General features: G+C 39.8%; 2 protein-coding genes across 2 annotated transcripts in view; one reads left to right on the forward strand and one right to left on the reverse strand.

Annotated features, from left to right (window-relative positions):
* Window positions 1-204: 204 nt before the first annotated feature.
* The window catches only part of LOC131965453 (potassium voltage-gated channel subfamily D member 3-like), a 170,500-nt gene continuing 153,240 nt past the window's right edge, over window positions 205-17,464 (forward strand). The window contains exon 1 of the mRNA XM_059328500.1: window positions 205-409. The gene's annotated coding sequence lies outside the window, so the exon portion shown is untranslated. The remainder of the gene's footprint in view (window positions 410-17,464) is intronic.
* Window positions 6,563-16,817, reverse strand: LOC131965496 (protein Wnt-2b-A-like). The gene is made up of 5 exons (XM_059328503.1): window positions 16,232-16,817; window positions 13,108-13,328; window positions 12,032-12,309; window positions 10,431-10,695; window positions 6,563-7,759 (listed from the first exon to the last, which is right to left on the reverse strand). Exons 1-5 carry the CDS (start codon window positions 16,405-16,407, stop codon window positions 7,530-7,532), a joined length of 1,170 nt encoding a protein of 389 aa, XP_059184486.1. The 5' UTR covers window positions 16,408-16,817; the 3' UTR covers window positions 6,563-7,529.

Genomic DNA, 17,464 nt, shown 5'->3' on the forward strand with positions numbered 1-17,464 from the left:
CTGTATAAATAAAGTTTATTATTATTATGATTATGCGGATGAGGGCTATAATTATTCTTGCTACACTGTCACATGACATTCTCTACCGGCTGAAGCACAAATCAAACGCAACCCTGTGTGATGGGCGGGTATTTGAACTGTCAGAGCCCTGCACACCTGTTTGATCTAGCAGCTAGCTACCTGCAGCTAATGCCGTGTTTCATTATGAAGCTCACCTGCAAACAGTCAAGTCCTGTTTATGTTTGCCTGGAGAAGTAAACTCACCCGTTAAGCTGCTCCTGCTGGAATTAAACAACCCCAGTTATTAAACGCCATTTTAAGCCGGAAGCTGTTTCCCTGTCAATCAACGACACCATGGCAACTCCGTAGCTGCGTAGCTGCTTCGTTAAAACTGCGTCACTTTACAAAGGTACGTGCTGCTTTGACTATCATGCTAATCTCCAGTGATGTCTTGGCTCGCTTGTTTTTATTAACCTGTAAAAGTGATGATGCTGTTGTTTCCCTGCAGATTTGTGCTTTTATGCTGCTTTCATCTACATTTGAGCTTGCTTTGTTGATGTTGTTTGACACTGTCAGTTATGATGCTTTTATTCTGAAAAATGTCATGCTTGAGTGATTTGAGGGCTGATTGGTTTTGTGGCATTTTTCTCCCCTCTGCTTCTGCTGTTTTGGAGGGGTTTTTTTTGTATCTATTATTATCACCCTGTATGGTCTATAAAGCATGATATTGTATATTGGCTTTAAGAAAATAGCCATTCCTTTGCACACATTGTTTCTGTGTATTATAAGTTGCAGTAGTCTTCACAGTAATGTTAATGTGTATTTTTTCATACATTTTAGGTCATTGCATTCACATTTTCTCCAAACACACTTCTTTCAGCTGAGTTATAGTAAACTTCTTTAAGTCAAAACAATGTGATGAGTTGTGCTTTGCTGTGTTTTCTGTCATGAGCTCCTGTGCTTTGGTTTATGCATCTGCCACACTAAAAAGTTTGCTTCTCTGTGTGTATTTTATAAGAAAGGCTCACACCATTCATTTTTGTCAGTTTGATATGCAAAGCCTGTCTTAATCTGCTGCTGCACATCAAGTGGTTTTTGGTGCTTTTACTACTAATCTTGGTTCACAAGATAATATATTCTCTTCATGGTCTGTGGTGGCCAGCAGGAAAGTAGCCACACGGCAGCTCGTGCTTTGTGGTTTATATCGAACTAAAATGGAAATCTCTGTCTGTCTGATTTGACTTCTTTTTAGATAAATATTCATCCCATCCATTTCCCACTTACCGGGTGTATTGCTGAGGATGTGCAGTGTCCAGAGCGAGTGCTTGAGATCAATGGGACATATTTATTAGTAGTGTGTTATTTACACATTGTGTGGTGTATTGCATGCTGGGTATAGCTCAATCTTTGTTGCTTGCAGTACATTCAAGAACAGAAGAAGAAAGTGAGCCCGGGGATGTTGCGTTGTAGCAAACTTGGAATGAACACCTTTGTTCCAAGAAATAGCTGGCTCCCAAATAGCTAGTTGTTAACAAATGGCGCGTATACCCTAACATTGCTGAGGAAGCAGCTACTTTATGGCAGGTGCATTTCTCAGGACACAAGGAAGCACAGCGTTGAGTGTAAATTCTTGAGAAAGCAGCTTTCAGCATGTTTTGAGTGGGTAAAATGAATTTCACATAATGGCTGGTGCAGTCTGTAATACAGCTCTTAGGGGAAGAATATATCACCACCCCCAATCTCTGCTGTGCTGATCTTGGTGTATAGTTGTGGGGAGTCGAGCCGCGTCCAGATGCCAAGTATCAGTTCTGTACATACTCAGTATTCACATGATAAATCCTTTGCATGTGAGTTGGCTAAATTAAGGATTATGCATTTGATCATTTAATAGTGTGTCAAATGCTTGAGAGAGACACTGAACCCCAATATGCTCATTTATTATGCGTCACCGAGGACATAAGCTTCACAGACATAATCTTGGGTATTGCAATAAAAAGATAATATACATTGAATCGTTTTTAGTTTGTGGGAGTCAGAGACATACAGTATGTGAGCTTTATAGCTGGGTTCTCCCAATAACAAATAGGTATGATGTCACTTGGCAAGGACAATAAATACACTATAGCAGCGATAGTCAAGTCCAATTTCATGTCCACATAAAGCTCTTAATTACTGCTGATGGGGCACCCTGCCTTCCAAGAAAAACAGTGAAACTACTTGGACAGATTTTCAACACTTTTTCTAAATAGTCTGGAGAGCAACAATTTCACAATGTATACATATCAACATATTTCCCATATTGCTGTACATTATAGATATTAATCATATGATTAGATTGAGTACAGTGTTTTTGGACCAGTCAGACGAGTTCAAGTGAAATATTAAACATGTTTAGTACAAAACTGACACAACACTGAATCGTTTTTGACTCATTACGAGCATGGATTACAACATGCCTCCCTTCTGGTTTTCCTGAATGTGAAACATCCGTGTGGACCACACGGTAAGTCTCTCCCTCGGGCCAATTTTAGCTCTGAAATGTTGTCAAATTGAGATGCCCATTTGATATCACTATGATGGCAGAGAATGCCTGCAATGCAGCTCCTGTTATTTTTACAGAGTTCAACTGCATGAAACATTGTGTCATGGATACTCTGACATATTTAGAGATCAGTAAAGTATTATTTATCTACTCTCTGTGTACAGCTTAGCTAATGGCCTCAATACATTTTTTTCTTTATAAAGACAGTCCCATGAATGTAAGATTCCTTTAAGAAAATGTTAAATTTAAACTTTGGAGATGTTTTATGATGTAATTTCTGTTGCTATCTATGCTCACCATCTGCTGCTCCAGTTATGTTTCAGGAAAATATACTCCGGACTTACCTGACTTTGACCTGACTGAACTTTAAAGATGGTTGGTAGCTTTATCCCTTATCCTCTCCCTGCCATGACTGAATCTGGGTTAAAACACAGGAGTGCATAGAAGCTGGAAGAGAACGGAAGACCTCTAATAGGAGTGACAGAGGGTGGATCAACAAGGTTTAATATAGAGCCAGGAAGTTATTTTAAGACCTGCGCTTCAAAGGTGAAAATACCTCCCATAGACAGTAATACAAACTAGGACACTGTTGCATCAAATGCTGACTGACAAAAAGATTGACTTGGAAGGTAACCTCAATTGAACATTCGAAATTGATCCAATGCAAATCCACAGTACAGGTCACTGCAGGCCCAGTGGTTTCCAATATGCACTTAGGAATAATATCAGCTCCTATTTAGAGAGCTAGCAAATAAATAAAGCGTTGCATGGGGGGAAAAAATGCAGTTGCGAGTTGATTTAAAAATGCTAACTTTACCCAACAGCACATGCAACAAGTCACTTTTTTAGTCATTCCTACCTTGTCAGATGCTTGTTTGAGGGGCAGAGTTTGACACAGAAGCCAAGTAGTGTATATTTGAAAATATTGAGGATTAAAATATAATGTGTTCATTTCATGTCACATTTGGGGGCCTCACAAAATGTTTCTGAGGCAGGGTTCAGTGTTAATGCTTTTGGTTGTTTTGTTTTTTTTGTTTTTTTTTAGAAATCTACCCGCCCAGAGTGAATTTTCACTTGACCCTTTACAAGTGTTTTGGGAGTTATCAAATAAAATCAGTGCAACCACACTGTAAAACTTGATGTGCCTTTGAAATACAAGTTTAATTTGCTTGCTTTCAAACTTGCAGCATCCTCTGATGCTTACATACTAAAGCATTTTCAGGATCATTTAAATGCTCGCTTTTGTTTTTGCTCATGGACTTTACCTGCCTGTATCTCTCTGTACTGCATGTCCATAGATTATCAAAAAGTGAGATGGCTCATTTTTAGCTTCTTCCATCATCAGCTCCAGAAAAAAAACTATATGTTTAAATCTGTTTAGGGGTTTCCTAGATTTACTAGCCCGACTTGGCATTTCATTCGTCCCGGGAAATCATGCAATCCTTATTTTTGAGCCCTTGGCCCCATGGGCCGCACTTAAACAACTATGAATTAAATGTTAAATTTCTCTTAAATTTTTCAAAACGGCCGAGATTGTCGGTGTTGTGCTTTATCACACTCAGTAGAACTGGGGAATGGAAATTAATGCATGCCCAGGTTGGCCCACTCTGTATGTGAACAGCTCTCACCTTTCTAATCTTTTAGAAAAACACAGCCAACGTGCTCTTCATTTACATTCAAAACAGACTCTTTTGTTTGCAATTAACTTTTGACTTGTGAACGTTTGACACGGTGTGTCATTTGGCCTTGTTCAAAGCACTCTGCTTTGGCTCCCCTCCTCATTACGTGGACTTGAAAAAATTTGTTGACTCTCAGCATCCACAGCTTGTTGTCAGATTCATTTAGATCTAGAAAGCCCTCTGAGGGTTGTGTCTCCAACTGCCTAGCATGATGTCTGGCTGCATTACCAGATGTTGAAAAGTCAAATTCAGAGTCCGTAGCTACTTCACCGCTCTTTCCGCAATGTCTTGGCCCAGTTTCATGAAATACTTCTCACAAAGCAGCCAGAGCCGGGAAATGTGTGCACAAAGGACTGAAAGCACGGTTGCTTAAGATTGCACTGTAAAATGTTCTGTCACAATATGATGACGGAAGAAATATGCTGTGCAATGAAGACCAAGTGATGAAAGCTGCACTCACAACCTTCAGATCCAACCCACCACTCAGAAGCATACATTGGAGACAGAAGCCAAATATGCACTGAGACACAGTTTTTTACAGTGTGTGTAATAACAACTGGTTTAACAATGGAATCAGGTAAAGATTTAGGCTCTCATAAACAGAAACTTTGTGTTTTAATATTTCCTGTATAATAAGGATCGTCAGCTTTACAGTATCTTGCTGTTCAGTTTAGTTAGAATCTATGACAATATAGCAGCATATACATTTGTTTAATGTACAATCTTAAGCCTGCTAGTTTGAAGGAAGTTGCATGACGTCATCAGCAGCGTTTGTGGTGTCTGTTAAAGCTGGCTGTAATTACAGTGAGGCTAATTAAAATTAGCTCCATGCACCACCATAAGTTACTGACATTATGAAGCTTCATCACATTAACAGAATGAATCAGTAAAGTTTCAGTCCATCAACTGAGACCCAGCAGCAACCAGGGAAAACACAACACATTTACTTGGGCAGAAAGCTCCTGGACAGTGATCTAAATGGAAGTACTGGGTCCAATACCATCTTAACAAAATATAAAGTGTTTTGCACCATCAGTGATTCATTACTTTAAAAGCTAACTTGAACTTTGCACAGAATGTACTGTGTTGTTTAAAAGAGACACAATTAAAGAGTTGCATCTGATAAAGCTTTTAAAGATTTCACCAAAACATTTCCATTTCATTCTGAAGTTTACTGCCATCAAAGTAGAGGCATGAGGGGTGGATGAAAACAAGCAAACAACTATCACCAAGACAAACTGCAGTAGTTAAATCTTGGCGAACAACAAAGGCTGCAGGGATGATGCTAAGCGGGTGTTCAGATCGAAAACAGCTGCAGTGGTTGGGGCAAGTTGTTTAAAGGTGCAATGTGTAACATATTATGGCCCGATTTTTAGTTTAAAAACATTCAAAAAGTTGACAAACAAAGAAGTGACAGTGTTGAGGTTATGTGATAGATGTCTATGTATTGTGTCCTGTCTTGTAATATGTAATGCCACCTCAAGAGATAATACTTAGAAGTTGCTCTTCAACAGAAGCTTTGCATCTGAAACTAAAATGAAAGCCTACACATGGACTGAGATTCTGAGTTTGGGAGACTGTTGTAATGGACGGTTGTGTGGCTGCATTCTGGTGGAGATTACTCGCTCAGCTGAGCGTGCAGAGCCCAAAAGTAGATGATGCAGCCTGCTAGCTCCATGCTATGTCGTGGATGTTTTTGTGCAGCCAGTTACCATAACTCAGCGATCTGTGCGGTGGGCCGCTGGGTCCAGCCGGTTTATGCAGGGCCCTAGCCAGATTGGATCTAAGCTCGCTTGCCTAGTTTCTAGTTCCTCTCGCATTGCCTCCTGAGCCTCCTCTCTTCCAGGCTGTGCACCATGAACTTGACTTAGGAGATGATAACAGGAAATGAGGCCAGATTGGCAATTTGTAAAGTTTGCCATACATTTTTGAGCATATTGCAAGGTTTTTTGCTGTCTAACTGACAGTTACTAACTGTTTCTAACTGTCTAACATAAACATTTTATTCGCTACAAATAGAAACTCTTTCACAAGGTGAAAAGCTGCCCCCTTTTTTTTGGAGCAAATGGCCAGAGTTACACATTGCACCTTTCAAGATACTGGATGTATAAGGTCAAGGAGGGGCCGTTTTAAAGCGAGAATATGAAGACTTACCAGACACCAAATTACTGCACAGCAGTTTGGAATATTATGATACTGGATTTAACAACTCAACACGTCAGAAATAATTTTATCGTCAGTAGACGATCATCAGGTAGAGTACAGTAGAATTTTGTCATTTATATTAATTCATCTAAATTGAATATAGACCTGCATGTATTTAAATTGGCCTACACGGTGCATTGTGTTGCAGCAAATGAAATGAATAAGGGGGCTGTGTTTTTGACGCAGTGAAAACTGTTTGTCTGTTTGACCTAAAGACAATTACTTGAAGCTGTTGGTGATAGCACTGAAACTAGACATGGAAACAAAGACAGAGAACCAGAGGTAGAAATGATACAGTTGTCCATAAGGCAACACAGCCAGAATGAGTTAGACCTTTTCCAGATAGCCAAATATATCGGATATTGTAAGAAAGAAGTATAAACAGTCCATATGAAGCTTCATTCTTCCTGTTGGTGTGTCCTTTACTCCCAGGAAGCTCTGCGGCCACTCGAAGTGAAAGTCCTTGCTTGTTCTCCTGTTTGCCGTTCTTTCAGTTCAGTGTGATTGTCTGATCTTATTCAAGTAGGAACCTTTTCATTAGCTCCCTCTTTTTAGTTCATTAGAGTTACACTCATTCGCAGCAACTGTCTTTTGTACTTGAAATTATTTGTTGCAGTTCGATACAATGACTTGATATCATTTTAAATGACAAGTCAGTGTGTTTACAATATCGCCATCAAATCTTTCTCTTCAGGCTAAATACTACTTTAATTATGATCATCAGTATGAGCATTATGTCATGTTCTCACACAGACTTTACATACAGTAAAATTACCTCATAAATCTGCTTTAAACAAGGGTGCTTTTACAACAGAATAATACGATATTCAGCAATTTTGTATCAAAGATTCAAAGTTTGTCTTAAAAAAAAAAAGCTCAACAAATTTTAGAAACATTTTAAGCAGCACACGCTCAGTAACTGGGCCTACTTTCCAGTTTAGCATCAGAGTTTGTGAAGTCTCTGCTTCCGGAAGTGTCAAAGGATCAAAAGCCAGAGGTATTACAGTTAAAGAGATCCCAATTATATATCCCATAATAAAATGCAGTCATTGGAGCGCAGGTTATTGAGTCAGTGGTGACTTGTGATTGGTCAGGTCTCCTCGTTAGGTTATGTCCAGCCAATCGGGTCGCTTGTGGGGCTTGCAGGTGTGAACGTCGACCACGTCCTCGCAGTCTTTGCACTCCACGGCGCAGCACCACTTGAACTTGCACTCGCACTTGGTGACACGCTTGACCCGCATGGTGTCGTAGCCCCGCCCACAGCACATGACCTCGCAGCCGTCTGTGCCTCTGGAGGACTTGTTGCACACTCTGCCCGCTGTGCCCAAGGAGCCTGCAAAGAAATGTGTATACAGATCTGCATTATAGGGAAAATCATTGTTTTCTTTGCATAATGACTATTAGCCAGGGAAGCTGGTTGACTTGGTGATAAAGATTACTTTTCTAACATCTTAGTTAGTTAGAATTGCCTTAATATCCCCAGTTGCTGGTGTATGATTTATTGTAGTTTGAACGACCTGTACCCTTTCTATTCCACATACAGTAACGCTATAGTCACTCTTGTTCTTCTTCAGTGGTTATTTGTTGTCTTGGTCACATATCAGCACTTAATTCCACTTTGGAAAACCTTCAGGGATGACATACTGTCAGTGGTGGAAGGTAACTCAGTAATTCACACTTTACTTGAGTAAAATTTTGAGTTACTTGTACTTTTCTTGAGTGCTTCCACATATGTTACTTTTTACTTTTACTTCACTACATTGTAGGGGCAAATATTGTACATACTAACTTGCCAGCTTTAGTTACTTTGCAGGTCGAATTCAACATGAAAAGTTATGATAAATTTAAATGATTGCAATGAATGTTTATAAATGAAACCAAATAAAAGTGCATAAAGTAGTTAAAATGAACCCTACCTTGAAGACAGTAAAATGCTCCTTACATAAATGCAATAAAAACATTATAATACAATAATGTGTGTATATAAATATATATATATATATATATATATATATATATATATATATATATATATATGTATATAGATAGATAGATAGATAGATACTTTAAGTACATTTTGATGCTGATCATTTTGTACTTTTACTGAAGTAGGTTTTGAATGCAGGACTTTTACTTGTAGTGGAGTAATTCTACAGAGTGGTTTTAGTACTTTTACTAAAGTAAGCGATCTGAATATTACTTCCACCACTGTATACTGTAGATGACCAGAACTGTTGGCAGTTGACCACCAACTCCAGTGAATATTTTGATGCTGAAAACTGAAACTGAATCATTCCAAAGCAAAATATCACTTTTCCCACACTGCTCGGCGGGGTATTGTCTTACAGACGCGCTGACAGAAAAGTCTCACACACAAACACAAAGGTGTCCATGTACTAGGGTGTAAAATCTAAGCCTGAGATCAGATGCCACGTCTAATAACAGAGCATCCCTGAAGTAAAGACAAAAAGGATAAGAGGAGATATTCCCCTCAGGCTCTAGGGAGTGGAGCCTAATACTGACCAAAGGAAGGATTTGAAAAATAAGCCTGCGTGTATCCTTAGGCTATGAATTCCTGTACAATGGAGATTAGTGGCAAGGAGTCCTAAGCTCCTTTTAAGATCACCTTTTAACAAGGAAAGGCAGCCGTTCCTTTGAGGGAAGACACCTTCATTACCCTTCAGTTGTCAAACTGCGACCAAGCTAACAGAATGGAGGAGTGGAGTAATCTGGTCGTCCCATCCCGTCACCTGCACATATGCACTATTCTGTCTTACATTGTATTAATAGTGAGCTGGTGAGCTGCTTGATGCTCTACTGAAGGGGCTGGGTTGGAGGAGAGAGACCAAGCTTAACAAGGTGGTAAAGCAAACACTAGGAATTAAAGGAGATGTTAAAGGTCAAATCATTGAACGTTAAGCTGTGAAGGAATGCAAGCCTTCAGTTCTCTGAAGTCACAAAACCACCTGTTTGACTCACAGCAATATTGTCTTTCAAGTGAAAACTGCTAATTTGGTGTTACCATATTTTTTGATTAATTAGCATAAAAGTGCTTCATTGAATCTCAGAATGTAGACTGACTGTGATATATTGGTAGGCCAATGCCGAATCTGATCTGGCATCAATGTTTATTTTGCCACAGAAATTATCTTTTGGATCGGGACATCTCTACCACATATAAGTGTGTGAAATGAAAGCAGTTCATAGCAAGGTCTGTACCGGGACATTGTGTTGGTAAAGGGAGGTCTACAGAGTCATAGAGTTCATCAGATAACATGTTTTGGTGCTTTAAAGGCCGTAATCCAAATACTGATAACCTATAATGTTATTCGGTGACAGAAATCTGGTAGGAAACTCAAAAACAATAAATCACCCAGGCCAATATATCTGGTGGTATTGTCCTGTTTCATGTGTTGAAGGATTGGGGATGGGAAGAAAAAAAAACATTGCATAGTTTTTCTCCACCAGAGAGCAAAGCAACTTTTTTTATTATTATTAGAAGTGTCTCACTGAGTATATATCTTGGTCAAAACCAGAAACAAGGCACATTTAAAAGTTCTTGATCCAACATTTTTAACTTAACCAAGAGTGTTTTCAGTTTGTTTGCTGGCCCAATACCACCCTGGTGAAATGGTGTAACATGGACCAAGAACCCATGAACCCATTCATGTTTTTACTGGATTCGAATCAGGGGGCAGATGCATATATTATTTTTCAGTGGCCTTTTAATTTGTTCATGTAACAAAATGAAATGGGCTGATACATATTTGAAGGTTTCCTAAGTGCTCACTCATGGCTACATACCAAAAGGGGTGCGATAGCCATATGTTTGTATCTGATTTGGTGGAACTGACCATTTGAAAATATAATAATTCAAAAGTGAAGAGCACTGTACTCAATATGTGCCACCTTTGTCTTACAGTCTATAATTCCCTCTGTTTATTTATGTGCATCTAAATATTCACTCCGCTGTCATGCATCTGATTCTTGGTTCATTCACTCACCTGCTGTGCGGTCCGTGAGACAGTAATCTGGCGAGTTCTCAACATACACCAACTCGTTCTTGGTGCTTCCATTGAAGTCCTTGTCGGCCACCATGAAACTCGTCCCTCCCTGGTGAATGTTCACCTCGATGGCTGTGTTGTACTTCTTGCGGAGGTAGTCTCCAGTTCGCCTGAAGTCCGACATCGCCAGCCAGCAGGTCCTCAGAGAACAGGAGCCACTGACCCCGTGACACTTGCACTCCAGCTTCATAAAGCGCTTCACTGCCTGGAGCAGAGGTCAAAGGTGACAGGGTGTTAAGCCTATGGTGTCGCCCATGTCATGATGTAGGTGTGACCAGCCCTGCTTCACTCTTACTGGAGATAACTCTGAGCGTGTCTGTCTTGAACCTAAAACTTAAATTTACCACTAAAATGGTTGCCTACACTTACTTTGTTGCCTTCACAAGAAGAATATTGTACTGTAAAGTAACTTTAGCACAAAACCTTACATCATATGTGGACTGCACAGTTAAAATGTTTTGTCATGTTATATGTACTTTACCATATATATTTACCATTAGAACATATTGTCAAATAGTGAAATTTATGGAAATTCAATGGGAGATTGGACCCGCTAAATTACTTGATTAGTCAGTCAACATCTGATCAGCAGTCATGTTGATAATTGGTTAATTATTTAAGCCATTGTTCAAGCAAAAATCATGTAAAAAAAAAAACATTTTAAGGATATCTAGCTTCCTAAATGGGAAAAATAATGTAAACTGAATATCTTTTACTTTAGACGCATAAAACAAGACATAAAACATTTTTGAGTAACTTGCAATTTCATTTGAATTGTGAGCTTGTAGGGACGACACAATAATCAGTAAATTAGGAAATGTATTATTTTTTCCAATCCTGATTGAGATATAGATTTAAAAAAAACTTGTTTGGAATGTCTATTCTTGTGTAATCCAGTTAAATGAATACCAAACAAATAAATGTTGTTCATCACATAAGTGCAAAACTCTTCAAAAATGAACTTAAATGCTGAAGTTTTATATGCAAGATCACCTACTGTACAATGGTCTTAATCAAACCTAAGGTTCACAGGGATGTTTAAAGTGATACTTGATGGAAAATGTATAGAAAACCCACAGTTCACATGACATTCTATTTTGGTGATATGATAGAAAACTGTCTACTGTATGCAACTTTTTATATTGTTTTTATTGCGATGTTGAAAACCAATCCAAACGGCATTTTGACAATATTTACATAGTTTGGACAAACCTTTACGTTCTGTTTAGTATAAAAAAAAGTATATAAAAAAACATGTGGGTATTCCAAATTGATTATTTATTGAATAAGCAAAAAACATGCTATTTTGCGACATGTATAAAGATAGGAAATTACCTATATTGTGATCAAAGATTTTGGCCATATTGCCCAGACCTACATAATAAAGTTTGTAAATAATTGAGTCTTTTAAAAAATTGCGGTAAAATGTGCTCTCGTCTCTCTCTCGACTCGGACACAGGCTAAAATGTCTTTGAATAAATTTTTATTGCAACGGCAAGCAGTGCTAAATCTCAAGTATCAACATTAAAGCAGCTGCTCACCATCCGACCGCACCGGTTGTTGTGCAGGTTCATCAGTGCGCGAGCGTCTTTCACCATCCTCTCTCTCGCGTCTACGAAAGCCTTGGCAAATTTAATGCCGTAGTTGATGTTGTCGCTGCATCCCCCCCAGTCGAAGTTGCCCCGGTCGTCGCTGGCTCGCCCTCGCTTTTGGCCGTCGCAGTTGCAGATCTTTAGCTCCCCCTGACTGCAGGCCCTGGTAATGGCATAGACCACTCCCGCTGAAGAGATGGCGTACACGAACGCCGCCTCACGGCTGCCTGGGTACACGGGGGACAGAGATGAGAAAATAATGCTCTTGCTGCTACTTTATATTGACAGTGTTCAAACATTGTCGGAAACCATGCTGCAACTGTTTTTGTCGGTTTCATTGATAGAACTCAAGCTGTTCAAGTTCGTGTTACTGCTCAATAAATCAGCCTTTTCTCCAGGATGTTCCCGGCAGCAGGAGAACAGAAATGAGTCCATTTATGGTGGAAGGTCCAGACAGAGGTAGCAGCATGTCAGCTATAACATCACAGTCCAGCTGACTCTCCTTTCACCTTTTATTTTGCACAGATGGCAGCTTTCTCAGTCACTGCACTGTGTTTTCATTTCAGACAAGAGGAGATTTTGGGGGTTATTTGGTCTGGCTTTCCCACCCACCTCCTGTTCTCATTCCTACTCACGCAATGAAGCAGAACACAGGCGATATGTCAGGGACTAAAGCTTTGTCTGGCTGCCAGAAACATCTACCCAAATATTTACATCTCCTATTACTGTTTATACATCACCAGTGTGGATCTCTCGATCTGCTACTTGTTTTCAGAGAACATCCACTTTCCCAATCTTGCCTCATTCCAGAGAAGGTAAAAAACCCCACAACACTTTCTCTTTCTGTTTGTATTCTAGGGCAAAGTTGATTTAATAAGACACCTATTAATTCTCTGCTTATCTGGTAACAGCGGAGACATTTACGAGGATGATTAACTCGAGTGTCACTGACATAAACAACCGCTGTCACGCACGGACAAAGAACCACACAGATAGAACTCCCAGCCGGACATGTGCAGACTCACTTCGCAGCATCACCCTGCCAAACACGGTGTGGTCCCGGTCCAGCGTGCTGCAGTTCCAGCGGTGGTGTCTGAACTGGTGCTGGCACTCTTTGATCCACTCTTTGGCTCCCTCGCCGATGGACTGCATCAGGTCCGGGTGCCGCTGGCACAGCTGCCGCTGCTTGTTGACCAGGCCGGGAATGTTGTCGCAGATTACCCGAGCACCCAGCGCCCCGATGTACCTGCAGACACAGTATTGATCATGATAGGTTAAAGGGACACGCCACCAATTTATGTAAAGTTATACAGAGTGTTCTGTGGCTCTGGAGCAGCATGTAAAGTCTGAGAAAATAACCTATGGTGATTAGAGCCCAACCAATATATCTTTGACTAATATTATCAGCAGATATCTGCCTATCAAAGCCATATCGGTATCACTGTATATGATGTCCAATATGTGCTGTTTGTATATTGTATAACAATGTTTTTTAATAAAGTTTTTATGTTCGAGAAAGTATCTCACTATACATTTGCAGAGTGGTGAAAACTTGGTGCACAAGCTACAAAAAAATAGTCTATTTTCATTCCAGCTAAAAAAAGATTACTACATCAGCCGCCATATTGGTTATCAATAAATTTTCCTCTATAATCAGTATGGTCATTGGTCTCAAAAATGTCATATCGGTCGGCCTCTAATGGTGATGTCATCAGGGTTATGTATCTGTTTGTGATGGTAGATTTGCAGCCATTTTGACACTGGTTTGTTGACTTTTGTAGTTCTTTTGACCAAGTGGAAGATAGTATAAAATTTGAAAAATGATAATACCTAAAAGAAAATGGCCTACTTACTAAATTTAAGTGGGATGTTTTTTTTCAATGGGTTTTTTTTTGCTACTAATTACAGTTTGAATGATATGACAGGAACACAGCAGTAGAAACTACACATTTATAACAGGGAGTTGTTTGGCGTTTGAAAGATGTAGTAGTTTCCCAGGCAGGGAAGGTGTAATATCACCAAAGAGTTGCATTATGGGTATTGTAAGGTTGTTGTATTCTAGAGACTTAAAACGTCTGTTTTTAAGATTGCATTACATACCGTCTGCTACATAATCAATGTGTAATGCATACTGCCTACTAAACTAAATGGGTATTCAAGGTTGACATTACCAACAGACTGTTCACACTAAAGTATGTCCTGGATCACATGACTGCATGTGACTGACAGCCCCAGCAGCTCTCATATCTCCAGAAACATTGCAGCACAGTCATTATTTGGATAAACTGACCATATATTGGGAATATAAAAGATGACTTTCTTGTCTGAAATAATATAGAAACTTGATAAAGCACATTTAGCTGTGCTCAAAATCCACAGTTTGGGAAATATGCTCAAAACTCATAAATTGAAACATTTAATATCAAGCCATATCAGTCTTGTCATTGACCTCTCACAGAGAAAATGAAGTATCGTATTTCCCAAAAGTTTCGACCTTTTGCTATCGATCAAGATTCCTTCCTGTTAACATTGCTGCTTTCTTCACATCCATACTCCTTGTCTACTTGAGACTCAGATATTCGGGACATAGAAGAGATTATTAAATTCCTCACGTTCAGTGAAAAGCACGTCTTTCCCTGTGACAGGCCTTTACTTCCTGCTCCATTCAGACATAATCCCTTACTTTGTAGCAACTCTTAAAAGGGCGGATCACATGCTGCTGGTATTGTGACACTGGGGGGGCCTCTTATCAACAGGACATGAGGACAGTCATCTACAGTGCAAGTGACCGCTCAGGCTTTTCCCTCCCAGCCGCACAGATCAACCGTATGCAGACCCCCCTCTCCTCTCCTCTCCTCCCTCCCTCTCTAAGCCTGCACGCTCCACTCTCCATCCGGATATCATTATAGTCCCTAATCGCAGCCACATTTGTGTCGCCTGGCCACCGAGACAGAAACGGACGTAGCAGGCAGTTTCCACTCCCGTTATGGCTTGTCCCATTCCCGTTCTAACTGCGACTATCTGCCTGAGCAGTAAAGCAGAGCAGAAGCACTTCTTGTGTTTATTGTGTGTCGTACATACCGGCTGTGCCAAAAGACCCCTGACTGTCTCCAAGAGGACACACACATAGAAAGAGGGAAGGGGGTCCAGTGCAGCAGCACACATGGTGCTCATCTAAATTATCAGTTGAAAATATGCCCTAACAATACAAACCAGGATTTAATAAGTATTAATCATCTGGATGCAGTACTTCCAAACCTCCCCTGCTCTGTCTTTCCCTCTCACAATGTATTTGCATAAGACAGCAAATTGATTACACAATGGAAAATAGGATAACATATGCTTTAGGCTCTCTTGGGAAATTACCATTCATAACATTATTTACAAAGGGTGCATTTTTAATCTAAATCCATCTGTAAAACAGAGGATAATTGTTACGGGCTGCAGATAAAAGAAGAAAATGTTGAATTAGTGCTGCTTCACTTCACTGCAGTCAGTTAAATATAAAGTACACATCAAATACATTTTGTGACTTGACACATGAGAACAACTATTTCAGGTGGGTGGGATGAGAAGAGGGAGGGGGTGCTTACATCCCTCCATGTTTTTTCTCTCCCTCCTCTGAGCATTTAAAACCTCAAGAGAAATCATCAAGGGGCATTTATTCATGCACCAGCGCCTGCACCTGCCACTTGCTCTGGGCAAGATGGATGGATAGGGGGGATTCCCCCCAACATCATTAATCTTCATACACACATGACACACATTGCTGTGCTTAACATCTCACTTTGCATTGATGTAGTTCTTTTTTCATAAAACATCAGCACAAAAAAAATTCCCATGCAGAGGTGAACTCAGATCTATGTTACCTTTCATTGGACTACAAAGGTTTAAAGTATGGACATAAATTAATTTATGTATATTTTTGGCAGAAAATCAAGCAAATTACTTTATCAGGATGAAAGTTTTAAACCATGTTATTAAAAATAAGCAGAATAAAGTTGGGTATTTATTCCCTTTTGCCTTTTTTGCAGGAATATTTTCCATCTTTATGGAGAAAAACTGGAGAGAAAAAAATCTTTTCTACGTTTGAATCGATAACTTTACTTGATTGCAATTAAAACTGATCAGTTTAAGGATGTCACTCACCACCACGATGAATCCACTCTCGGTGTGAAAATGAGCAGCAGCAAAATAAAAACGAAGTATATTTTCGAGATGGGTCTGGAGTGATGTTGGATCTTTGTCCCATGTCTGATCCCCATAGCCCTGCTGCTGTCTGATGAGCGAGATTTCATCAGACAAAACATGTTTCTTCCTTTCATGTGTTGGCTAAAGCTGCACAATCAGGTGTGAAAGTCCTTGACGACTGTCTGCCGTCCATCATCGGGGAACTAAAAGAGCTTCACAAGGAGGAAAAGTGCTTAAAAACTCCACCAGATTTAATAATGCAGATTCTCTATCAGTACATCCATAATATTCACTGGCGATTGTAGTTAAAGTGTGGCAGAATAAGTCCCCAGACGTCTCGATCAGTCCTGCATTTGAGATAAATTCTCTTTTTCGTCTCAGTTGTTGCGCACCGAATTTAATATCACTCCAGCTGCGGGTGGTAACGCGCAGGATCCGCGGCTGCAACACGTTAGCGAAAGAGGTTAAAGTCGCTCAGAGTGGAGTGGAAGACTCGTTTCCGAGGATGTGACTGACATTGTGCGCACCTTTCCTTCTGCAGCCGGGAATGAAGATGCGCACCGGAACGCGCAGCGCTCCGCTAAGGTGCGTCAGCTGTCTGTGACCCCCCTCCCTCCCTCCCTCCACCCACAGCCCCATCCCTTTGTCTGAATATTACAAATAGCGGTATGTGGATCAACAGACAGCAGGAGAGGAGATGTATATATTTAGTTTGATGGAAAGTAATCTCTCCACTGGGTCAGAATCAACGGATCCAACTTTTTGCCACTTTAGAATCCAACCCAATCCACTTTATTTGTATAGCACATTTAAACAACAAAAACGTCTTCAAAGTGCTGTACATAGGATCATAGAAACAATAAAACAAACATTTCCATAGAACAATCAGCAATAAATAATCTAATAAGTGCATGAATATAAAATTATGCTATAAATAAAACAATAGAATCAAACAGATAAACATAATAGAATAAATAAAAGATGTAGTTAAACTTATTAAAATAAATAAAAGACACAGAGGACCACAAAACTCACACAAAGTCAAAAAGCCAGGGAATGAGAATTTGTCTTGAGACGAGAATAACCACTATAGCACAGCCTTGCTGCTTTGTGATATTGTATATTCATATGCCTGCACTTTTATATATTGTGTATGCAATAGAATTGTGCAAAATTTTCCGAGAGACCTAC

This window comes from Centropristis striata, chromosome 3 (genome assembly GCF_030273125.1).
Source record: "Centropristis striata isolate RG_2023a ecotype Rhode Island chromosome 3, C.striata_1.0, whole genome shotgun sequence".
Taxonomy (NCBI): domain Eukaryota; kingdom Metazoa; phylum Chordata; class Actinopteri; order Perciformes; family Serranidae; genus Centropristis; species Centropristis striata.

Coding starts and splice junctions, on each gene's coding strand:
- LOC131965496 (XM_059328503.1), bottom strand. CDS start 16,407: ATGAAAGGAAGAAACATGTTTTGTCTGATGAAATCTCGCTCATCAGAC. Junction 12,310..13,107: donor TGGCAGGGTGATGCTGCGAA/GTGAGTCTGCAC, acceptor CCGTGTACCCAG/GCAGCCGTGAGGCGGCGTTC. Junction 7,760..10,430: donor TCTCACGGACCGCACAGCAG/GTGAGTGAATGA, acceptor ATTTCTTTGCAG/GCTCCTTGGGCACAGCGGGC.